This window comes from Oncorhynchus gorbuscha, linkage group LG12 (genome assembly GCF_021184085.1).
Source record: "Oncorhynchus gorbuscha isolate QuinsamMale2020 ecotype Even-year linkage group LG12, OgorEven_v1.0, whole genome shotgun sequence".
In the NCBI taxonomy this organism is placed as follows: Eukaryota; Metazoa; Chordata; class Actinopteri; order Salmoniformes; family Salmonidae; genus Oncorhynchus; species Oncorhynchus gorbuscha.
In genome coordinates this window covers 24,957,967-24,982,279 of record NC_060184.1, presented here as the reverse complement: position 1 = coordinate 24,982,279, position 24,313 = coordinate 24,957,967, and the positions used below count along the sequence as shown (strand labels likewise).

The 24,313-nt window shown below is 43.1% G+C and overlaps 3 protein-coding genes and 1 long non-coding RNA gene across 8 annotated transcripts; 1 reads left to right on the top strand and 3 right to left on the bottom strand.

Moving 5' to 3' along the window:
• Positions 1-281: 281 nt before the first annotated feature.
• Positions 282-4,335, bottom strand: LOC123991620 (coiled-coil domain-containing protein 25-like). Of its 4 annotated transcripts, XM_046293247.1 has the most exons (6): positions 3,958-4,335; positions 2,866-2,902; positions 2,448-2,595; positions 1,904-2,106; positions 1,737-1,782; positions 1,427-1,605 (listed from the first exon to the last, which is right to left on the bottom strand). In XM_046293247.1, the coding sequence occupies exons 1-6, from the start codon at positions 3,977-3,979 to the stop codon at positions 1,576-1,578; spliced, it is 486 nt and encodes a 161-aa protein (XP_046149203.1). In that variant the 5' UTR covers positions 3,980-4,335; the 3' UTR covers positions 1,427-1,575. The 4 variants fall into 4 exon arrangements, 2 of the variants coding, with proteins under 2 accessions (XP_046149202.1, XP_046149203.1); XM_046293246.1 differs by lacking the exon at positions 1,737-1,782 and having other exon boundaries at positions 282-1,605; XR_006830827.1 differs by lacking the exon at positions 3,958-4,335 and having other exon boundaries at positions 1,509-1,605; positions 1,737-2,106; positions 2,468-2,553; positions 2,866-3,573.
• Positions 4,336-6,810: 2,475 nt separating this feature from the next.
• LOC123990754 lies at positions 6,811-13,017 on the bottom strand. Its single transcript, XR_006830710.1, has 2 exons — positions 7,923-13,017; positions 6,811-7,535 (listed from the first exon to the last, which is right to left on the bottom strand). It is a non-coding gene; the product is annotated as an uncharacterized LOC123990754 (long non-coding RNA).
• On the top strand, positions 12,969-18,455 carry LOC123990752 (N-acetyltransferase ESCO2-like). 2 transcript variants are annotated; one of them, XM_046291582.1, is made up of 11 exons: positions 12,969-13,122; positions 13,673-13,733; positions 13,836-14,739; positions 14,869-14,956; positions 15,050-15,113; positions 15,275-15,425; positions 15,536-15,667; positions 15,872-15,961; positions 17,051-17,194; positions 17,684-17,868; positions 18,078-18,455. In XM_046291582.1, the coding sequence occupies exons 2-11, from the start codon at positions 13,705-13,707 to the stop codon at positions 18,208-18,210; spliced, it is 1,920 nt and encodes a 639-aa protein (XP_046147538.1). In that variant the 5' UTR covers positions 12,969-13,122; positions 13,673-13,704; the 3' UTR covers positions 18,211-18,455. The 2 variants fall into 2 exon arrangements, with proteins under 2 accessions (XP_046147538.1, XP_046147539.1); XM_046291583.1 differs by having other exon boundaries at positions 12,989-13,122; positions 13,692-13,733.
• LOC123990753 (lymphokine-activated killer T-cell-originated protein kinase homolog) lies at positions 18,184-22,879 on the bottom strand. Its single transcript, XM_046291584.1, has 7 exons — positions 22,835-22,879; positions 22,308-22,498; positions 22,081-22,220; positions 21,732-21,901; positions 20,984-21,113; positions 19,827-20,000; positions 18,184-19,634 (listed from the first exon to the last, which is right to left on the bottom strand). The coding sequence occupies exons 2-7, from the start codon at positions 22,484-22,486 to the stop codon at positions 19,411-19,413; spliced, it is 1,017 nt and encodes a 338-aa protein (XP_046147540.1). The 5' UTR covers positions 22,487-22,498; positions 22,835-22,879; the 3' UTR covers positions 18,184-19,410.
• Between the last annotated feature and the right edge of the window lie 1,434 nt (positions 22,880-24,313).

Here is a 24,313-nt window from a genome sequence, read left to right as displayed (position 1 = left end):
TCAAGTTGATGCTACCCAAGCAGTAAATCTCTTGAGAAAGGGTTACCGATGTCAGCGCCACATATCATTATTAACCAACCAAACCATAATCACTCATCAATCATACAGGATCCCATGTGGTAATGTACTGTAACTGTTACCTCGGGTCTTCTAACACGTTACAGTAGGTCAGTTTCTCCAGGAACGGTACAATGTAGGCTACTTCTAATCAGAACTAAAACATGAGCTGCCCCACGTATGCTTGTTGTGATAAGATCCTAAACACACAAACAACTGTCAGGTCAGCTATAACTTCAACAGCATGCGTTTATTCAACAGTTCATAACTTGAAAAATATCTAAATGCCTCATCCATGAAACAACCTTCATGGAAAACAGGACATTTGTACACTATGTTCCAGTCCTTGAAATAATACTGGCATGTGACATAAGCATAGTCAACAGTTGGTTGATAAACACAGACCGGGGCCTATAGTTACCTATGACATCCTGCCACTGAGAATAACCCAGTCTTATTCATGTAGTGGCAAGCAAATCACATGCAGATTGAAACAAAGGCCTTTTATTCTGCTTTTAGAGGTTGTTTGGAGTGAAATTGTTTACGCAGATGTCAAATGAAATGCAAGTCCTCCAGAATAATTAATTCGGACACACCCCTCGTCCCTCAACCTGCTCCATGCGTTTCAGTCTGTGCGATGTGGACCAGAGGTCAACCACAGCTGCATCCACACACAGCATTGAGAAATAGAGATGTCACGCTTTATACTGAAAAACCAGCATGTGTCAATTCAATCCCAGCTCTGATCACCCAGGAAGGAGAAAGCTGGTGGTACCCATTCTCTCAACAAGCACAAACCATTCATTACACATCCCACTTCATTAGCAAAGCTATGTCAACATATTGTCTCAATAATGAACTGGGCAATTAACATACCTTATGGGCAGTTCAGTTTTTGTTTAAAATTTAACTTTGAGCTGATAAACAAGGTGATATTTATTCACAATGTCAGCAATCTTTCAATGATTTCAAAGAAACATCCAAGACAAACCTTATGCATGGATTCACGAGGACACAATTCACATGTTCCAGTCTCTGGCCAGGACAACATCTGCAGCATTGGCCAGGTAAATTATAATTAAAAATGCACATACTCATTTAATTTCACCCATAGACATACTGGTCAGGAAATCATATATTAATTCCTATCATTAGGTCAACATGCAACAATACCGAACTGGATCATAGAGCCTGTAAGGAATAGCCGTCCCAAGACTAAATCGTTGGCAGCAGTTTTCTGAGGAATCGGAGGTTGTTACTACCCTCTTGTCGGTCAAGCAGAGGATGTTCAGTGCAAGAGATCAATGCTGTTGGAATGTTATCCTTTGAAATTCAAGAAGCGTCGGGAAACCAGGCTGTTCAGAGAGTCCTGAAATTTTAGCAAAATTGGCACACGTACTGTTCCAAAAATACAGTATCGATCTATATACAATGTCAAAGCACTGTCCGGTATAACAGTGAGGGCCCAACCCAACAATGTTTACTTGCAGGTGGTGGAGTATGTCCGATATTGTCCTTTTACATGAAGTCATCCGAATCATTTCCATCCTGAAAAAGATACAATTATACATTTCAGACATAATGGTCATATTACAACACAGTCATATAACCAATTAATATGCCAGTCTATTTCTGAAAGAAGCAGACTACACATCCGTTTAGATTGTTAATCAGCTCACCTCAGTTGTTGTCATATTGTCACTCGTCATCAGCGAAGAATAACTGCTATTAATGGACAATTACTGTGAGAGTTTATCATTCACATAAGTGACTATTCACAGTGTTTTGGGATGGCGGATGAAGAGAGGTGATGTAGCTAGGGTTGGACAGAGATAAGAGAACTTACTTGAGCTCATCCAGCTCTCTTTTCTTTTTTATGCCATCTTTATCTTTCTTTTTCAGATCTTGTATCTGGGCCTTCTTCTCATTTCTCTCTTCCGTATCTCGAGACTCTTTCTCTGCTGCCAGATCAGGGTATCGCTCGTCCTTTGTTTTCTCCAACCTGTTCACAATCTCATTCATCTTCCTCTCTACTGCCACAATCTTAATCTGCAAAACAGTAGACATAGTCTAAATGATCATTTCATAGATATTACTCAAATAGAACACCAATAGAAACTAAAAATATATTGACAATGAAAGCTGAGACCTATAAAAGTAGCCAAATAGATCCGAAAGTTACACAGATACATTTTGCCAGAAGAGAGAAATCACTGACCACCTTGTGCCGATGGAAACCTATTTGGCCTACATCCATGTCCCGTTTTTCTTTATGTTGGCCCATGGTGACAACATTGAAGTTGTTCATTTTACATCCTGAGTTAAAAGGATATCAAAGTTTCCTGGAGGAAGTGTGTACATGACTATTATATTATTCTAATCAAACTCACCGGGCCACTCAATGTATTACCTTGGATGCTGTTGTTTTTCACAAGCTGTACACAGTCAATCAAGACTTCCTTGGGAATATCCTCAATTGTCAGTCCCTTAGGCATTCTAAGGTACACATGGGCAGAAGAGAGTTCATCCACATGAAACCTGTGGAAATAATACAGTTACTATTATAACAGCAATAACACCTCCATACTAAAATAATCAATGACATGCATATTACCACAGCACTATTAGCTGATATAGGACTACTGTACTATTAGCCTAGCTCTAGGGCCACCTGGTGGATATTCTTCAACACTACATAGAGTAATGTATACATAGAACCAACGGTCAAAAACGGTCATCAAATGGTCAAATCCTAATAATGTATTTCATGGTTTGAGTTACAAGAAGAAATAGATATGAGTTTCTCACCAAATGTCTTCAGGCCATCCATATTTGATGAGATCATCTAATAGTGAGAAAGCAGCAGAAAGTAAGCTGGGTAGTCAGATCCGACCCGCTTGATGAAAGCTGAACTAGGGTCGGACATGCCTCCTGTGTAAAGTAAAGTAGTCCGCATGCTTCCCTTCCGCAACAGGTCGGAAGGTTTTTTTGGGCTGTTCGTTCACACATTCTTTCTTGAGGCAAGACAAAGTTCGGAGCCGAAGTCTACACCCCTTCCTCGGTCACTGGTCAACATCAGGGATTCTTCAATTAAGTGTTTGTCATTGAACGATATTTGTTTTCATGCACATTTTATCGCTTGACAAATACTGCAGATTTCTTAATTTACAATAATTCTCACTATTTTGCGGAAGTGTATACTGGCTACGGCATCTGAAGATCGCTTGAAAATAGTACTGTTTTGGCTAAGGTCTTTTAAGGGAGTACGCAATCACACTTGTTACGTTTGCCAACCCAAACCATGTGGAAGCCTTAAGACACCGCAGAGCCAGCGTGAAATTTGGCTCGGAAAAAGTACCTCAATCCAGAAATGAGAAATGTGTTGTACTCCGAATTGTCCCATTATCCTAACTGTTTCACTGAGATTAAGCCACTGCTAGTTTTACATGAAACTGCCCTTTTCGTCCACGTGCTAGGTAGCGGAAGTCACTGAACCATTTTGGAATTGCAGTGCCAGCCAATCAGCTCCTTAATTGTTCAACGCAACGTGCCATTCCATAACGGGTTCTATGGCTACTGCAAGGTCGAAAACGGCAGTTTACTTAAACTAGCAGTCATTCAATCTTCCTGGTGTAACAGTTGAGATAATGGGACAATTTCGGGGGAGGGGGATAATGGACCAACACATTTCTCATCCCTGGATGGAGGTACGTTTTCCCAGCCATGTCTCGCGCCGGCTCCTCTGTCTTGTTCTACACAGGAAGCCTGTCCGACCCTAGTGCAGCTGTGAGCAAAATGTGTTGGATCTGCTGGCTAGGTAGCCACTTTGCTACCTCACAATGCTGCTAAAACAATCTTGGTTTGTTACTATAAAAACACTTCAAATGATCAGCTACTTACGTTCATATTTGTCTTTCCCCATGTAGATAGTGTAGGGAGGAGTAACAACTCAAATAAAACAACAAGCAAGGGTTAATAGCTCAAATTTGCTATATCAACAAGGCTTTGGGGCAAATCAAACAAATAATAGGTAAATGTGTCTCCAACACTACTAGCTCAAAAGTAGGGTGTGGGTAACAGAGCAGTCCATTCTCAGAATAGGACAAAAATCTGCCATTGTCCACATGATGATTATTCATCATTAATGCCTAGCTAGCTAATCTATCGAGAGCCCTTGCTCATGACCATTACATACAAGAGTCATTGGACGAAAGAGTCTTCTGTATAGGGGAGTGTTGTTAAGAGCCCCAACGCTCACGGTTCGAACACACCGACTGTGTTGGGGTTTCGACACACCAGAAGTACATTCATTTCCAATGGAACGCTGCATTTTCCTTCCAGCATTGCGTTGCAGAGGCAGTTGCAGTGCGTTCTGTGTGGTGCATACGTACAGAAAGTAGCAAAATATGAATGTAGATTTTTTTTTTGCACACATATTCAGTAAAAATGTGGGATGACATAAAAACAGTTTGATTGCATAATTTCTTCAAATTTTTAAATTTATTTATTTGCCAAGTATATTATTTATTCGATTACATCCACACATGACTTGTGATAGCCATAGTATATTTTCCCTCCAAAATTCAGTTTTGGAGCGAAATGCAATAATAAATAGTCAAGATAGCAGAGTAGGCTCTTTCAACAATGAGACCAACGTTGAGGAAGGTGGTCTTGATCGCGCTGTTGGGCCGGGACCAGCCCCGCCGAAAGCGCAGGTCTGTGTGGGTCCAGAGATGGTTAAATTCCCGAAAGCAGGCAGGGGAGTTCCACCGTCTAATTCAAGAGCTTCGACTGTTTGGACAGGAATTCCGAAGTTACTTTCGTCGGGACCGAAGCCAGTTCGATCATATAATCCTTTTTTAATTATGCAATGTTACCAAATGAAAAGAAAGGTGCCTTCTGCCCTGGTGAAGGTAGGCTAGTCTTCTCCAGGACCCATTGTTGTTCAAGACAGTTACAGTCATTCATTACATTCTTATTGGACTCACATACACTCTTAGAGAAAAAGGTTCCAAAAGAGTCCTTCTTTCCCTATAGGATAACCATTTTTGGTTCCAAGTATAATACGTAATACATGGAACCCAATAGGGTTCTACTTGGAATCAAATGGGGTACTACCTGGAACCTAAAAGGGATCTCCTATGGGGACAGCCATAGAACCCTTTTAAGTAGATAGTACCATTCTTTCTAAGAGTATAGTTGGCCTGGACTACAGTTTATTGATATAGTCATAGACTGAATTGTACTGTTTCAAGGCATTGTTAATGATGGTTGATGAGTATTACAATATAATTAGTAAAGCATAATAAACAGTAATGAGGTAGCTATATGAGTAGATATAATATGAGGGTGGAATTCAAGTTATACACAATATTGATCATTATATTTTAGATTCTTGGCAACAGGGGACTCCTAGGACCATAAGATTCAGCTTCTGAGTTGGATGGTCCACAGTGGCAGGCATTGTCCCCTCTGTGGCACAAGCCATTTGGGACTGTCTGGATGGTGAATACATGCCTGTCCCCGAGGAGGAAGACTGGAGGGCCATCGCTGCAGAGTTCCTGGAGAGGTGGAATTTCCCCAACTGTCTTGGCTCCATTGAAGGGAAACATGTAGTAATCCAGGCTCCATCGTGCTCAGGTTCGCAATTCTACAACTACAAGGGTACATATTCAGTTGTACTCTTGGCTGTAGTAGATGCCATCTACTGTTTCCGTGTGGTCGATGTTGGTGCTTACGGCAAGGGAAGTGATGGCGGGACTCTCCGAGACTCTGCCTCTGGCCAGGCACTTCAGGATGGCACCCTGGATATTCCACCACCTGCATCACTCCCTGGGGCTGAAGACCTGGGACCTGTTCCTCACGTCTTCGTCGGCGATGAGGCCTTCCCTTTGAGACCCAACCTCATGAGGCCCTACGCTGGACGCCTGTTGCCATTGCCAAAGCCTGTAAGGATCTTTAACAAACGACTGTCCAGGGCAAGGTTAGTTGTTGAATGCACCTTTGGGATTCTGGCAGCCCAGTGGAGAATGTACCGGAGAATGCTTGGTCTCAGCCCCTCAAATATCTATGCCTGCGTGAAGGCCACATGTGTTCTCCACAACTACCTGCGGAGGTCATTCCAGGAGCTGCTCCGGATGGCGATGGGCACGCCAAATGGTCACCTTCCTGATGTCACCAGGGCAGGGGCCAACAACGCCCCCAGACAGGTACACCAGGTGAGGGAGAAGCTGACCACCTACTTCTCATCGCCAGCAGATGAAGTCCCATGGCAGTATGCCGTGGAGTGAAACGGCTCTTTTAAGAGCCCCATAAAGGTTTTTTTAAGAACCAGCAACACATTGTCCATAAAATAGCATTTTTCCCCCAGATTACTTTATGTATCATTGTCTCTCTTCATTTGGAAGCTATATTTAAGTGAAATTTGGGAGTAAAGACCACACCTTAACCCTTTCACTCGCCCATTAAAGTCAGTATTATACACACCTGGCATGGTGCACCAGATGAGCCGGAGCACTAATTAAGGTTATACGACATAGTATGATAACAAAGGGAAAAGGTAACCTAGGGTCCATACAAATAGTACAGTTTACCACCATGTTCACTGGTCTGACAAAATACAGGTGGGAAAAAAACTAATTCGGAAGAGAACACATTTTTACTTTCATCTTGTCTTAGATCTGCAAAGGTGTAGGGAAGAAATAAGCAGATTAAGTCTAAATTAGATATTAATAAACAACTGAAACAACTGACTAAGAAAAAACATAATTTAATAAGTATTCAAGTACAGGAAAGAACATGACAGGTATGTGTATTGTAAAAACGTTTAAAAAATAAAACTATTGAAAGAGGTGTGTGTGTGTGCGCGTGTAAAAAAAAAATATATGTTTTTAAATGAATGTGTAGCCTGTAATCTGTAAGAGAACAGCAAGAGCATGTATTTTTGGCACAACTGCAGACCGATACAGGGACTACTCATAAATCCTAGCTGTAGTAGGGGAACTTCAGACATGGCCATAAAGAGAGAGAGGGCAGGGCACTGGAGATCTGAGGTATGAAGAGGTGTGTCTCGGTCTCTGAGAAAAAGGGAATAATATGTAGCCATAACGCAGCTAAACAAACAAATGGCCCCTGGAAGTCACGGACCAGTCGATGGAACATAACTTCACAAAAAGTTTCAACACCCTGGTTTTCAAGTGGTTTTAAATGAAAGAAATATATTGACCTTTAGTCTTGTAAGAGACCAAGAGCATCTGTGAAAACTCTGTATGAGTTTCAATTCAGAAATCTATGTAACACTAATAATGAATGCTATCCTAAGACTTTATAAACAAATGACATGTGTGAAAAGAAAGGTACAATGAGGGAGGTCAAAACAACAACCAGACAACTCCTCTTCCTGTCCTTCCTGTGAGCTGGTCGGCCCCGGCAACTCCTTTCCTCTTCCTGTGAGCTTGTCTGTTAAATTGACTCCATCTCTGGAAGGGAAGAGAAAAACAACACATACAAAGCTTAACATAATGACACCATAAAAGGTGAGATTTATGTTAACTAAATACTGCTTGTATAGTGTCCTTAGTGGCATAAATATAGGAACAGTGTGGTAAAGTTGGTAATACTTGCTGTTTACTCATGGAATTTGTATTTCAGATCAAAAGATGAATATGACAGGCAGATATTTCGACAGCAAACTGTTTTAGGATATTTTCTAACCCAGAAACAACAGCTACACATTTGCCTCATATTAATACTTTGATCTGAAATACCAATTAACCTACATGACTATACTGTAAAAATGACCTACTTTACTTCACTGTCGCACACATTTATTACACTACCTGTGACGTGGAGAGAAAAAAACATACCATTGAACTAGGCTTTGAAAAGCAGCTGATACATTTTAACCTTGACTGCTGCTTTTCTTTGCTGAGGCAGCCTCTTCAGTGTCTGCACCAGGCTCATGGCAAAGAGGGTCTCCTTCCTGTGATCATCAGGTTGTGCTGCATCCCGCTCGACGGCTTGGAGGAGCCTCTGCTGAAATGAGTTGAGTGGATCTGGGGGCTGTTACCTCCGATGACGCCTGGTGTGACGTTGTTCCTCTTCGTTTCTCTGTTTCTCTCCACGGCCACATCCTGTTCAACGAGGTCCTCAGTGGTCACTTCCGTGAGGTTCATAATAATCTCAGGTGGTGCTAGATCCAGAGGTGCTTCCTCCATTTCATCATCTTCCATGGCTGCACTGGTAGTGGTCATACTCATGGATGATGATGTTGAGGGTCTCACTCCACCGGTGGAGGTGATGGTCGCCCTTGTAGATGACATTGAGGGTCTTGATGCACCAGTGGCGACAACACTTGTGGATGACGTAGTAGAGGGTCTGGCTGTAAAATTGCCACTCGTTGCCCGAGGCACAATAAATGGATCCAGAAAAGAATGTGGCAGAAGCGCCAAGGCTGCTGGCCTGAAGCTGCTGACCCAGACCTCTTATCTTTCTCTGCCCTTCTCTCTCTCTGATACCTGTCCCTGAGTCCTCTCCACTTCCTCCTACAGTCTTCTTCTACATAGACATGAACGTGATAAGCCAAACCATTACCTAGCATAACTATAGTTATTAGATAGCTATCATGGACATGTCACCTACTCTACACAGACACACAGTTATCTGACCAAATTATCAGGGTACAGTAGTATCTACCATTTCTATTAATCTAACATACACACTCACACTCTTTCAAACATTATTATTTGGATAAGTTATCAAGGGTAGTAACTTGCATAATTTGACTATTTCTTTCACACACACCTCATTGGCTAGGTTAGCTAGCTAGCTAACGCTAACTAGCCACATCGAGCACAAGCTCACTACTAAACTGACATGGCAATCCTACTATCGTGGACACTTGTCTCCAAGCAGCATGTTTTTGTGTTTATATCCCTGTAGCTGTCAGCAGTTGTGTCAAAAAGACACGGTTTTGAGGATACTGCGAAAATGATTATCTCCTCCATGTGTCCAACTGCATGCGACAATTTGCAAAAGGTACCTGCATCAGTATAGTTGCTTAGGTGCGCAAAATGTTATGAGCAGTGATGCCAAACCCAGTCGGTGTGTTCGAAGCGTTATTCTTACCATTAACACGCGTCACTTGTGGTTTGGTTTTGGAAGCATAAGGAACTTATCTTTCATATCAGTGAGAAATTATTTTGAAAAAACAAAAAGGTTAAATTGATACACACCGTGATAGTGTTAGTTTTCCCACACGATCACATCTCCATGTTACTGCGCTTGTTTACGGTAAACAGACAAGCAGCGATATGCTAATTAGCTATCTAGCGTGATCAGAAAACCTGTAAGTAAGCGTAAGAGCCAATTTATGCTTGATCCGAAAAATGAAAATGTGGTCGGAGACTTCGTAAGGAGGGTGTGACGCAATTGCAGAGCCTCCAGAGGCACGCAGGGGCCAAATTGAGCTCTGTATCAATGTCCTGTACCAATGTCCTGTGTGCCCACCGCCTCCCAAAACAATGCTGTGGGCTCAGTATAGCTCCGCATTGACATGATTGATTGATTGATTGATTGATGGTAGGTGGGGGCGGGCGGGGGGTCCTGTATATAAACACAAACTCACTTCCTTGACATCAGCTCTGCTCCGTGAAGCATAACATGCTGACCACACCGCTCATGTACGAGCGTTGCAAAATAAATGTACACATACATGTTATTCACTTATTGCACCCACATTGCTCACCGGCGTCAGCGAGTATCTGCGTGGGCATGAGCTAAAATATAAATTTGTTCAATTTGTGACGCTCAACGCGCTGCAAGTCCGGCCTCTCCCATCTCCTCATTGTTTTTTGAGGATCATATACACCGAAGATTACGTATGTAACCACGGTTATGTGAGCTATATGGATCACTCCAATATATTGATATCACTCTGCAGCGGAGGGATACATCCGAGGTGAAGATTTACAGATGTACTTCCGTGTACACCCGAGACACGGCTGGGGTTCGCCCCTATATATAGACACCATGGCCGTGACACATGTTCTCAACATAATTTCTAAGGCGCCTCTAGCACGTAGAGGATTGGAATGATCCATATAGTTCACATAACCGTGGTTACATACGTAACCTTCATTATGTTTCACTATATTGGATCACTCCAATATGTTGGTATACCAGTACCAGATTAGTCGGTGCTAGAAGGACCTAGGCAAGCCAGAGTCAAAGTCCCAGAGAGGGACCGAGACGCTGGGGCAGTCAATGTGGAAGGGTGGGTCCCGGCACAGTCCCCGGAAGGGGAGGCGAAACCCAGGACCGCTGAACCAACCGGAGAGGGAGGTTCCACATTTACCCAATATCTTGCAAAGGTGCAAGAGGAAGCCCAGTTGGCCGCAGCACAGATATCAGCGAGGGGCACTCCTCTCAGTAGAGCCCAGGACGCAGCCACATCTCATGTTGAATGTGCCACCACAGATCCCAGCACTGGCCTGCCAGCCAGGCAGTATGCTGTCGTAATTGTGTCCATGATCCAGTGAGACAAAGAGCTGGTCTGTTGTTCTCACTGACCGTGTCCGCTCCCCATAGGCAGCCAGTGCCCTCACAAGGCACAGCATGCCGGAGGGAGGCCCAGACCCCCCCGCCACTGCCGGGGAGGCGGGGGTCGTAAGCAGACAGGATAAAAAGAGATGTTCACATGTCTGTCTGACAGAACCTTTGGGAGGAATGGAGGGTTGGGGCGGAGATATATACTCTTCCCCCCAGGGTCCATCCGGTAGCACTCAACACTTACTGAAAGAGCATGGAGCTCACCCACCCTCTTCATGGAAGTAATCGCTACCAAGAAAACCACCTTCATAGAGAGGTGTTTCAGGGAGGCTGACTCCAACTGTTCGAAAGGCGGCTTTGTCAAACCTGCCAATACCACATCCAGATCCCATCTCGCCACTGAGCAGGTCCTAGCTGGACGCACGGGACGAACCCCTTTCATAAACCCGGAGACCAAGGGATGGCGCCCCTATGGCTTCTCCATCCACTCCACATGGCAGGCAGATATAGCGACCAAATACCCTCTCAGGGTAGAGGCTGCCAAACCCTCATAGAAGCAAGACTACAGATATTGGAGGACATTACTGCACCCAGCATTACTCGGGCACAACCTCAATACCAGTACACTAAGAGCAGAACAACCGCCCAGAGCAACTGGTATGCAGCAGATGTAGCCAGCGCCCTTGCGCTCTGCATGGTGTTCATTACACCCTCCTGTAGTCCTAACATGGACCAGTGGCCAAGCCCACAGACTGAGGCGGTGCGGCCTTGGATGCCACAGAGTTCCCCTGACCTGAGACAGCAGGTCCGGTTTCAAGGGAAGTTGCCAAGGTGTCCCAGACAACAGGGACAGGAGAAGGCTGAACCAGGGTTGTCTGGGCCAGTATGGGGCCACCAGCAGCAGACAATGCTCTGCCATCCTGGTCCTGTCCAGCACAGCCTGGATCAGGGGAAAAGGGGGGAATGTGTAAGCTCCAGCCCTGGCCAATCGTGAGCCAGAGCATCCAAGCACAGAGGTCCTGGTGGCTCCGGCATGGAGTACCACAGGTGGCAGTGTGCATTGTCCAAGGAGGCAAACAGGTCCACTTGCGCCCTCCCGAATTTGTCCCACAGATGCTGCACCACCTGGGGATGTAGGCTCCAGTCTCAAGGTGGTGGGCCCTACTTCAAGAGCATATCTGCTGCCACATTTAGGATGCCAGGTACGTGTGCTGCGCATAGAGACGCTAGACATCCCAGAGCCCAAAGAGACTGGGAGAAGAAGCAGAGGAGGGGTGTGTCAGATGACCTGCTGGGGCCAGCCTCTCCTCTGGCACCCAGAGCGCATGGGTCCCCCAGGCACGTCCCAATGGCGGTGACGGTGGACACCATCACACCTGTCACAAAGACAAGCCATAAGCTCAGCCAAGCCAACAAGGCCACGAAGCCCTGGGAGAGCTTATGTCGTGACCCGCTTGGAGGAATAGGAACCCGGTGAGGGATAAATTACTCAGTACCTCTGCAAAAATCAGGGAAGACCCACGTGGGAAAAACAGGCTGTTGCTTCACCTCACGATGTGCCCCTCCCTGCTGTCGACCCTTAGCACGAGGCGATGGGGCAGGAGAGGGACCCCACCGTCGTTCGGGTGCAGGTGGGTGGCAACAATCCGTCTGCCTTGGACCCGGGGCCTGAGGAGGCGGTATGAACCGTCTCAGGGTCTCCTGGTATCCACAAACCTTATTGGTCTGCTCTAGAATGTCAGCCCTGGGGTGATGAGCAAATGTGCTCTGGGGAGCAGCTGGAAAATGGGATTGGGCCAGCCAGACATGGATCTGTGTATAACTGCTACAGTAAGTGTGTATTTTTTATTTTTATTTGAAGGAGTCTTTCTCGCTGATCAAAGGGACATATGTTTCAAATGCCATATTGCAAACTATGATTATTGACGTTTCTAAACGTTAAAACAGCGTCGGGATTGTAGTTCACATGAGCCAGTCCTGGGCGAAACTAACGTTAATGGCTGAAAACTGTAGGGAGAAGGCACAGACTAACGTTTCCTCTGCTGGCCTGAATGTAAACAAAAACAAACTATTTAGATGATTTGACATGAAAGCTCTCTCACAAGACATCAAACGTTGCTCGTTAACAAAACGATTCAAGAAGATTCTCTAGTTAGCTCATCTGCTAACTACCTAACGTTAACTAACTATGTACGGGCTAGCCAGCTAAAAGACAAGCTCAGCTTCTCACCTGCACTCGTGAAGTAAAACACCATTCTGCATGAATGGAAGCAACTTTTTCAAAGCTGAAAATACATGTGCATCATAACTAGATAAGCACAGAGTTCGTGATAACTGTGCTGAAAGTTGACACGGAAGTCGTCGCTGTTTCCGCTTAAGTGATGTTGGGTAACTGTTTTGCAAAGAGGCGCGCGCTATTCAAAACAGTCTGTGAAAGAACCGCGGGGAAACAGAACGCTGGTTGTGGCAAGTTCCACAACTTTCTAACTTTGTTACGTTGTGGATAACGTCTGCTTGGTATTTGTTTGTGAAACAACAATGTATTTGATTAAAGTCAGTTAGCAAAAGTGTTTAGATGGCATGACGTTTTATTTTGAAAGTCAGCTACTGTTAGGGTGTATTCATTATGTTTTGTAACCGAACCAATCGGAACCGCAAACGGAGCGAAACTGCGAGGGACCTACCGTCGTAGCAAAACTTAAACGGTTCCTGTTGCAAAACAGGCATAATGAATACACCCCTGTGTGCACTTCAACTCTGTACGCTATATTAGCTAACTATTAAGAATCCTGTCAGGCACAAAAACGAGTATCTAGCAAACTTATAGCTAAAATTAGTTTAGTAACCAGTGTTGTTGCTGGGTAGTTATGGCAATCCATGATGATCCCTCCAAATATTATTCACTCAGCCACTGAACACTGGCTGGCAGAGACTGCTGTCTTCACAAATATTTAGCGTCAAGATATTTAACAATAACTGTTCAGTGTTTAAATGACATTATGTTTGCATTTCAATTATAATGTATTATTGTTGTTATGCAAACTGATTACGCATGGTTCATTTACAGATGCTATTTATTCTTCCAGTGAAGTTAGAAACATGATGCCTAGTACTACAAGGAAGCACAGGTGCGTTACAAGATGTGCATTAGTCCATCATATGTGTTAAATCAATCAATCATGCATATAACATTGACTAACATCCTTATTATTCTACTACAACATTTGTAGTCGCCCAGCCGAAAGACCTGTCAAGGATGGAGGATCTCCCCTGAAAAGAAAGTCACCCCGGCTGCACCAGTCTCCACTAAAGAAGATGTCAGCCAGACACCAAGAGAAGGAGAACTGCCCATCCCCTCAGATATCACCAGCTCCATCTCCCCTAAAGATTGCTCAGAAGAGAGCCTCTCCATTCCAGCCTGCTGTGGTTACAGGGTCCTTCTATGGTAAACGCAAACCTTTGTACCTGACACCCCTGGAGAGGAAGACGCTGAATGAGACCAAATCACTGCCAAGGCTGACCACTGTGGATCCGTATGGAGGACTGACGGATGCTGAGAAAAAGAGGATGATTAACAGTAACAAGGTCAAGAAAGTGGCCCCGGTACACAGAATGAAGACTGGCTTAAAGGGAAGCAGCAACTTCAAATCAAGCCTGATCAATTCCTCAAAGCCTAAAGCACCCACCAGCACAAAGCAAGTGGAACCGAAAAAAGGCATCCCCTTGACCTTCGGCGGTTTAAAGTCTAAGCCCAGGCCTAAGATCTTCGTTGGGGCTGCCTTTTTCAGCACAGGAAAAAAGCCAGCCTCCATGTCCAAAAAGTCTGCCCCGAAATCTACCAAGCCAGCTTTGAGTTTTGAGAAAACAAATGCTCTGGTTCATGCGTCAGAGAGAAAACAAGAGAAAAAACAAAAAGCTCCATCTCCAAAGCGATGTGCTGTTGTAGTGAAGAAACTGCAGGAAGAGCTGCAGTCTCCACCCAGTGTCCAGGATTTGCTAAAGAGTCCAGAGTCACCTGAGGCCCTGTCACCCAGAGCTATAGCAGAGAAATATGGCATGACCAAGGATGTCAGCATTGTGTTAAACATATCTTTGTCTCCCACATGTTCAGGATCCCCAGAAATAAACACTCAGGTGAGCTGTTTATCACTGGAAACGTGTTTAGCCTGATTCTCAATGTCTGTTAATCCTGTGGGGAAATAATTAACAAAGCATAGTGTATACATACTACATTTTATTATATTGTTCTTTCACTGTTTGTAGGAGGACTTTATCACGGATGCAGGCTCTCATGCAGTGTTTGATCTCAGTGATATTAGCCCATTAACCTGTATCAGCAGTCCAGTCAAAGGTTTTTTTTTTTTGTCATTGGTCAATTATCATTCATATGTTTTTACTTAAAATCAAATGTCTTTTTCATTTATGATTTCTCTCTCCCCTTTAGACTCCTTAGCCGATTCTGTAGAAACCTCAGCTGTGTGTACAATCTTTGGATCTGAATCAAAGAGGTAGGCAAAAACACTTCTGTTTATTTTCAGCTAAAATGGTTTACTGCCTTCCAGGGAGGAAATTATTTACAGTCTCGCACGTGGTCAAGTAGTACTAACTCTGTAACACTGTATACAGGAGTGTATATGCATTTATTATCATGTTTATTTTCTCCCTGTAGGCCCCAGATGAAAGCAGCTCAGGCCTCTCCAATGAATTGCAGCACCCCCTCTTTCCTTGGTCACCCCATTCGATCTGCTGCTAAAGAGAGGAGAGCCAGGAAGAAGAGAGACATGAATAAACAGGCTGAGGCTGATGATCAACTCATCATTGTAAGTAAATCCTTTGATGGACAGATTAATGGATGGAAATATTGATGATGACTGTTACCTCTCTCTCCCTGCCATCTGTGTGCTCTGCTAATGCTCTGTGTTTACCACAGGATGCAGGCCAGAAGCAGTTTGGTGCCACCACGTGTGGGTCATGTGGCATGATCTACAGTGCAGACAGCCTGGAAGACAACTTCCAGCACACACAGTTCCATAAGCGTTTTCTGGACAGTATTAAGTTTGTGGTGCGTACGCCCAGGCGTTTCCTCCTCCTACTGATGTGTACACGTTGCCCTAAGGATGTTGCTTTTAGAGTGGCTCATTATTTTTTCCACAAATGCTTAGCCAAATCCTCTGCCATGGTTTAGTGGGGGGGGGGAATGTAACTGACCACTCCTCTCTCTTGATTTCTGACGGCTGCTTAATCAATGTTTCCTTCTCGTTCCCAGGGCTGGAAGAAAGAGAGAGTGGTAGCAGATTTCTGGGATGGAAAAATCATTCTGGTTCTACCAGATGATCCAAAATACGCTGTCAGAAAGGTACAGTACTTGCACTTCTCTTAAATAATTCCCTTCTAAAATGGAAGACCCACAACCTTCAACGGAGACCGTTTTTGGACACTGGGTTGAACATTGGTCTACAAAACTCCTTGCGCACATTCATGGCCCCCAGTAACAGAGACAGCAAAGCAACCCCACAGCATTATCAAACCTCCCCTTTGTTTGATTGTAAGGGAGGGTGTTACTTTCATTGAATGCTTCATTTGGTCGTCAGTAAACGCTGATTGTTATTGTGTTTAATTGGTCCACAGAACATTTCCCCAGGATTTAGGCTTGTTTAGGTGGGTTTTTGAGAAGTTCAATAAAGTTTAGATGTGCCTCGGTCAGTGTTCCTATGTTTACCAACGGCCAAATGAAGCATTCAAAGAAAAGATCACCATCCTCCCAGTCAAACATGGGGAAGGTTTCGATAATGCTGTGGGGTTGCTTAGCTGCCTCTGGTCAGCAGATTATCAAGGTGTTTTGGATTGCAATGTTCAATCCAGCGTCCAAAAACGGTCTCTTCTGAAGGTTGTGGGTCTTCCAGCCGGGCAACAACCCCAAACACACATCAAAAGCACAGAATTGGTTCAAGAAGCGCTGGACTGTTCTGTCATATCTATAACCTATGGTGAGAGCTGAAAACAGCAGTTGGTGGAGGGCATAACCTCAAACATTGAAGAATTAGAGCAGTTTGCTGCTTAAGAGTGGGCCAAATTGCTAGTAGAATGGTCCAGCAAGCTCATTGATGAACAACTGCCAACAAATGCTTCTATCTTGGCCGAAGGCTGTGCAACCATGTACTAGCTGGGGTGCCAATAATTTTGTCCATGCCATTTTGTCTTTATTTTCTCAATTTAAAATTGTAAACTTAAGTTTACAAAAATAAAATTGTTTCTGCAATGTTGCGGTGTGGGGAACTAAAGTTTGCAACTTCAACTTATTTCAGAAGAAATTGTGAATTATTTAAGAAAAGTGCAAGGATGCCAATATTTTTTCCCACAACTGTATCAATCACATCAGTTTGTGTTTATGCATTTGGTGTGAATGGAATTCTGAACCCACTTGTTCATGCTTAATGTTTATCAGGCAGAAGATGTGAGGCAACTTGCTGACAATGAGTTGGGCTTCCAACAAGTGTCCCTCAGCTGCCCCAGCCAGACTAAAACCTATCTGTTTGTGAACAGTGACAGGATGGTCGTCGGCTGCCTCATTGCAGAGCACATACGACAGGTAAAATCAATTTTCTCCAGTGCTGCTAAACTTTTGCGCTCTGTCCAAATGTCACGCTCCAAACGTGGTAGGTTTTCCAGTAATGGTTCAGGAATATTCTACCCGATTATGGTGACGTAAAGGCCTGTGATAATGTTAATTTCCGGTCGCGTGCTTGCGAAAGATGAAGTTTGATTTATCAAGAAATTAACTAATATACGCTCAGATAGAATCAGACATGAGCTTTAGTGCACAGTCATTTCTGCTGTCAACTCTGTTCATGAGGGCCAGTGACGGGATGGTCATCTGATGCCTCATTGCAGAGCACATATGACAGATAACTACCAATAGGGGAGTACTCAAGGAGATTCAATCAGGTCTTTGTAAACACACTTGGTTGGTTATTCTCACTTTCTAACTAGGTGTAGTTGGTGAGTGGATTGCTATCTTACAGGGATATCTAGCTGAGTGACTGATGAATGATTGGGCTATCTTGCCCTTTGTTTCCAGGGCTTCAGAGTGCTGGAGCAGCCAGAGCAGACTAAGGACATGACCAAGGAGGATTTCATGGAGCACCACAGGGTCTGGTGCTGCTCTATCACCCCAGAGAAGGCCATCTGTGGGGTCAGCCGTATCTGGGTGTTCAGCCTGGCCCGTAGGAAGGGCATCGCCACAAGGATGCTCGACACCGTCCGGTAAGAGAATTATTACAGGTTGGGTAGTGCTAACGACTTGAGATAAATGGATGTTGTTAATGTAAGGGATGTGGTCTGCACAACAATGGAAAATGTGGATAGCTACTGGTTTGAGGGTGCATTGGTTTCAGTGATATAAACTGAGTTATTCCTGATTTAACCAGGAAAGGTCATATCCCATTTTAATTAATGTATTTCTGTCATTTCAGAAACTCCTTTATGTATGGGGGCCACCTGACCAAGGAGGAAATCGCCTTCTCTGACCCTACCCCAGATGGCAAACTGTTCGCCACAAAGTACTGCGAGACGCCTGCGTTTATGGTCTACAATTTCATTGGTTAAGGCTGAAATTACATTTGACATATTTTGGTCCTTTAATGAGTGTTAAACGTAGGAAAATATACATTTACATTATCACACTACCGTCACCACTTTTAAATGGTCATACATGCATAATTTCTAATCACACATTTTAAAGCCCATTTCATAGAGAATGCTAAACTGGACAATATGTAGTAACTTACTTTGAAGAGATGGTGATTGATCTCTTCTACATAGTTTGAATAAAATCTTTACCTCTTATCACACTTCAGAATCATAATTTCTTGGAAAATACATGTCATGCTGCGGTCTTCTAGTGAAACAGGTGCATTTTGGGTAGAGTAGTTTTTCAGCAATAGAACTAACCGTTATGTGCTGCTGCTACTTACAGAAATGCATAGTGAGCTAAATATCTGAGCAAAAATATAAAACGCAACATTCAAAGATTTTGGGCTGGTGTGGTTACATTTGGTCTGCAGTTGGTACTTATGGTAGCGAAATAGAGGTCGGTACTTATGGTAGCGAAATTGAATCCCCGGAAACAGATTTGGTGGACTTTCCTACAGTCAACATGCCTATTGTGAACTCCCTCAACTTGAGACACGTGTTGCAACAAAACTGCACCTTTTAAAGTGAACTTGTCCCCAGCACAAGGTGCACCTGTGTAATGATCATGCCATTTAATCAGCTTCTTGATATGCCATACCTGTCAGAATTTTTCCTTTGAGAATTCATTCACCTAACACATTTGTGCACAAAATTTGAGAGAAGCTTTGTGCATATTGCATGTGTTCAGTGTATTTAACAGTTAAGTTGATAAAGATACCATTTCAGTCAGGCTAGTCTTAATGACGATGAGCATCTAAGCATATTAATTTAATTGCATGATCATTAACAATCTGACTGCTTCAGCTGAGAATTCCTTCCTCTATTTTACATTACATGTTCAGTTTGATTGTGCTGCACAATGTATGCCCACATCAATTTGACATGAACACATGGCTACACATGACACTACTAAAATGCTGAAGTATTAGTCTTTAGAAAAGCAGCTTCTTTAAATGGTTTATCAATTTACGGAGACATTTTGTTTACTACAATTCACCTAAGAGTACCGTACATTGCATACATACAAGTCAAGACAAACAGGAAAGGTTTCTGGATACGAAAACAAGACTAGTCAATATTACAGTATGGTTTGAATGAGACTAGTCTAACTGATCAGTCTATGACAATGATGTTGTCCGCCTGCATGTTGGACTCCAGAACCTGAACTATTTGGGCAGCTGACGGGCGTTTCTGTGGATTCTCCTCCGTGCAGAGCCAGAAGAGCTCCACCATTCTCTGGTAGGCTCCCCCAAGACTCTCAGAGTCCAGCGCCGGTCGGGTGCCCAACCTCTCATAGTAGGAATCCTCATCAAAGTCATCCTCGTCCATTGAGACATCTAAAAAGAGAAGTAATTTTACAATAAACTTTTATATTTAAGCAATCATTGAGCAAGTGATATTGTTTGACAAACAGTGACAAATCTCAGATCTTATGAAGTAATTATCTAAAACAAGTTAACGTAAGGGAAATAGCCTTTTAAAAAGAGCTCTAGATTCAAATACAGCCAGAGTATGAGAACTCTCCTTACCCTCCTCCTCACTGTTCTCAATCTCCAAGTGAGGCATGGCCAGAGTCATCATCTCCCACAGGGTCAGTCCGTAGGCAAAGATGTCTGCCTTGTCCGTGATCATGCCTCCCTCTTCCAGAGCCTCCTTGGGCTTCCACGGCTCAGTGCCAACGTACTCTGCTTTGGGGTTACTCACTGAGAGAGGCAGAAACAGGAATAGGTTTAAACTCGTTATACAGTGATTGAAGCCAGGGATTTTCGGCATATTACGAGTTCTTACATTTGACCAACAGTTTATTTGTGAGTATTTGTGGTTCTCAGAAAATCCCAAAATAGAATGTAAAGATCTTAAAGTTGGGAACATGTTTAAGAAACTATTGAAGAATAAAGAGGAATGTATTTGCTTTGAAGCCTAAGTAACAGAAATTGAGGTGTTGTAAACATTTGATCCCCTTTCATTTTTCTTGCCAGTGTTAACATCTCTTGACTATAATTAATCACACATTGCTCAAAGCATTTACAAGCAAGCTGCATGAAAGGGTGAAACTATTACCAATTTTAGTCTATATAAAATGATTCATGTGCATTAAACAAAGTTCTCGCTCTTCTGCATTTGGTTTGAGGTAAACTAAACTCTTATTGCATTTCACTTGACACCCGGAATGAGTCACTTTGCCTAGGCCTAAAGCCCATTTCTGAAATACAAGAATACATAAACTTGTATTGATTGTGCCCTTTTCATTGGGAGGTTCCATGACCTCATGAAAACAGGCATTGTTTACATGGCAAACCACCTGTACATTGTTACTCTATACCCCTCCCTACAGCATCACTACCATGAATTCCCAGGCTGTGTTTATGAGAAAGCCCTTGGCATTCATTCCATTAGGCTCATGACATGAGTGCGTGCAACATTGTGAAAATTATCTACAGGCTACTTTGCAGGAACAACAGAAGTTTGGCATTACTCCCAGTGTCCTAAACCAGGCTAGTAGGAATGCACTTTGTTAAAGTCTAATCAGTGTTTACACCAGACTCATTTCTCAGGTTCACACTAACAGTGAAAAAGGCAGATTGTCTGACAACATGGGGAAACGAGGCCTAACGACCAAAATACCAAGTAATGCCTATTTTCCAGTGTTTAATTGGATGTATTCAGCTCAGATGGTGACATCTACCTTTCATATTCTCATCCAACTGCAAGGAGACTCCCACATCGCAGATTTTGACAGTCTCAAAGTCACCCTTGATGACAACATTGCAAGACTTCATGTCGCCATGTAATAGCTTCTTCTCGTTGTGAAGGTACTGGAGGAAGTGGAAATACATTTCAGTGTTCCCTTCCTATACTTCTATAACAATTGTACAGTCATTTGTTTGACTCACATTAATAGATGGAATAACATGAAGCATCTGGGAACAATGAGAGGGAAAGAGAAAACAGGAACATTGATATTTAAGGGGATTTTCATGGTGGCTTTTAAAGTTTATTTGGTCATAGCTAGGCTATGAATTAAAGATATCTACACTCAGCAGTGACACTTAAAAAAAAACACCCCCGCAGGGGATTACAGAACATTTGAAATCGTGAACCTCAAATAGTTTTTGTAATAACACCAATAGAGGAGAAACTCAAAGACCCTTCACCACATGTCTGTATTCACATCAGAGGAGGATTGAGTTGGGGAAAATTTATAAAAGCAATCTTCAATTACATTTGCTTACATTAGCCGACTTCCCCAAAGCACAAGAAACAAATAAAGGCCATCCATATCAATTAGCCTATCTGTATAAACACATCAAAGCCTATCCAGTTTACAGTACTCCTGGTATTACAGCTTTCTGTGTACATACACGCTCAATTACCCATCCCTTCCGGACCTATACCAGGTGTAAACTGGGTTCAAAAGATGAGTATGAGGTTACCTGTAGGCCACGCGCCACATGCAAGGCCACTTTCTCAATGGTGGCAGCTGGATAAGCCTTCAGGCCCTCCTCTCGTCGCCACTCGATCAGGTCATTCAGGGACTTCTCCCCACCATACTCCATGGCCAGGCACTTAGAGCCATCATTGGCAGTGGTGAAGGCACGGAATCCTGTCAAATCATATGGCTGTTAATACAGATATCAAGAACCAAATATTGCATGGACTGGGATTTGTTCAACACAATCTTTATAATATCTACAAGTATGGTAGCCCTTTTCATGTAGAGTATAGGTCATTACACTGTAAAAAAAATATATATAAAAAAATATAAAACATTTTCATTCTTACCAACAATGTTTGGGTGCTGCAGGCCTTTCAGGATATTTGCCTCGTCACAGAGTCGTCTCTGGTAGACACCCACCTGCTTTGAGGCACATTTGTTGTTGATCTTTTTGACAGCCCATGGAGACAGGTTCAGTTTACCAACTCTAAAAAAACGAGCACATGGGAACATGGTCATGACTCGTGGCACACCAAAATCATGGGTAACATTGAAGAAGTTAAACAAAACAAACCTGTTCATGAGATACACATTCACCCCAGTTCCACATCCCAGTTTCTTCATGAAAGGGGAGGCAGGGATGGTTATGGGAGTTCTAGGACTGGCAGTGCTACCAGAGAGAAGGCTCTTCACCCTGTCTGGTTTGCAGGGCGTCTTGAATCCATTCACATCACTGGCAATAGTGGAATCCATTCTTTCCTAGATCTGTGAATAGAGATGTGACAGATGTAGAATAATTGTTCACAGCTGAGCTAGCTAACGTGTTATCTAAGGCTAGGCCACTGATCTAGACGAACTTTTTCCCATTCATAGACGGTAATGCCTTAATGCCTTAACAGTAAGTTACATATTCGGCTAGGCTAACTTCAACAACCGTCAATGATCTAACGTTATCGCAGGGACCCAAAGTTAGCGATCATGCTAATTTACTCAAACGTACGATTATGATCGTTTTAGGTAACTAAAGCATAATGGGATAAATTCACTCATTATTATTTCTTACCAAAAAGTATGTAGCTAGCTATGTCTTCATCACAATACCTGCAGAAAACGCGCCCAGCCTTCGTTCAAAAATTGTTTACGTAGGTCAAGTACAGGCGCGCTAGAAGGACAAACCGAACGTCTGTCAAATGAAAAAGCGTTTTAAAATATGTAATGAAAAGAGAAAGTGGATGCCAGAGAAAGTCAGTTGCACAATTGAATGTATTCAACCGAAATGTGTGTTCCGCATTTGTAACCCACCACCCCTGATAGATATATACAGTGATTGAGCCACAGGAGGTTAGTAGCACCTTAATTTCTCCGTTCCAGCCATTATTATGAGCCGTCCTCCCCTCAGCAGCCTACACTGCTCAGATTGAGCCCACCAACTATTTGAAATACAGGTCAGTGGCATGGACACACTGGTGTATAATATAATGTCATGATGTAGCTAATGGTGCTTCTGGTTTGATTTAAAAATAATAATAATTAAAAATAATTAAAAAATAAATATATATATATGCAAGTAAAATACATGTATTACACCAGCAGAGGGCAGGCATAGGAGCTAAATAGAGAGGTATGTTGTTTGTGTGGACCTTCAGTCTATGTGGATGGTGGATACATGTAGATGCACCAAAGTGCTTTAACCTACATGAAACATCTTACAAACGTATAGTGCATGTCATCACCACAGGTTATAAATAGGTAGATGTGACCACCAGTGGTGTGTTGAGCAAGGAGGATGGTCCTGTGGTACCATAATATATCAGATTTCAAATCAATGAAGGCCTACTGTAGTGCACTTAAATGTGAGATTCATGCAGAGCCAACTTGTCAAACCCATGTTGCTTATCTCTCTTATAAACAACAAGTATGTTCAATGCATGTGTCTCTTTTTCTTGACTGATATGGTGTGTGTTCTAAGGGTAGAAAATATATGCAAATGTTCTGCACTCTCTCACAGACTGTTTACGCAAGTTTAAAAAAAGTTTATTTATCTTACATTTTCATGTTTGGGGCCCAAACCCTGGATTCTAGTGGCAGAACAGATATCCAGATTTTCTGCAATCCCCTGTTTAATTTGTTATTTAACCAGCCACATTTGAGCAGATGTCTTCTGCAGCCTGCATGTGTGTCTGAAATGATCCCAAACACAGTTGAGGCACACATGTCTTACCCAATTTCTCCACATGTGCATAGCTACACAACATCCCCATAGCAATGGGCAGAACATGCCCCAGCCATACTGCCCTTCCAGGTGATACTGCATGCTGTTTAATCACTGGTGGGAACCATTTCAATACCCTAGTTGTTTCCCCTCTTTCATTCAGCACTATATTGTAGAAACATAGTAAATATGAAGACAGTGCATTGTTGCTACATGTTTTGGTTGTTTTTATAGACATATGTGTTCCTTGGTCAAACCTCAGTGTGGGCTCTGGAGGGGAAGAAAGAGCTGTCCTCAGCTCTGCTCAAATTGGGTGGAATTAGGGAAATCCACAATTTAATCACTTCATGCATGTTTTCAATGTCAAA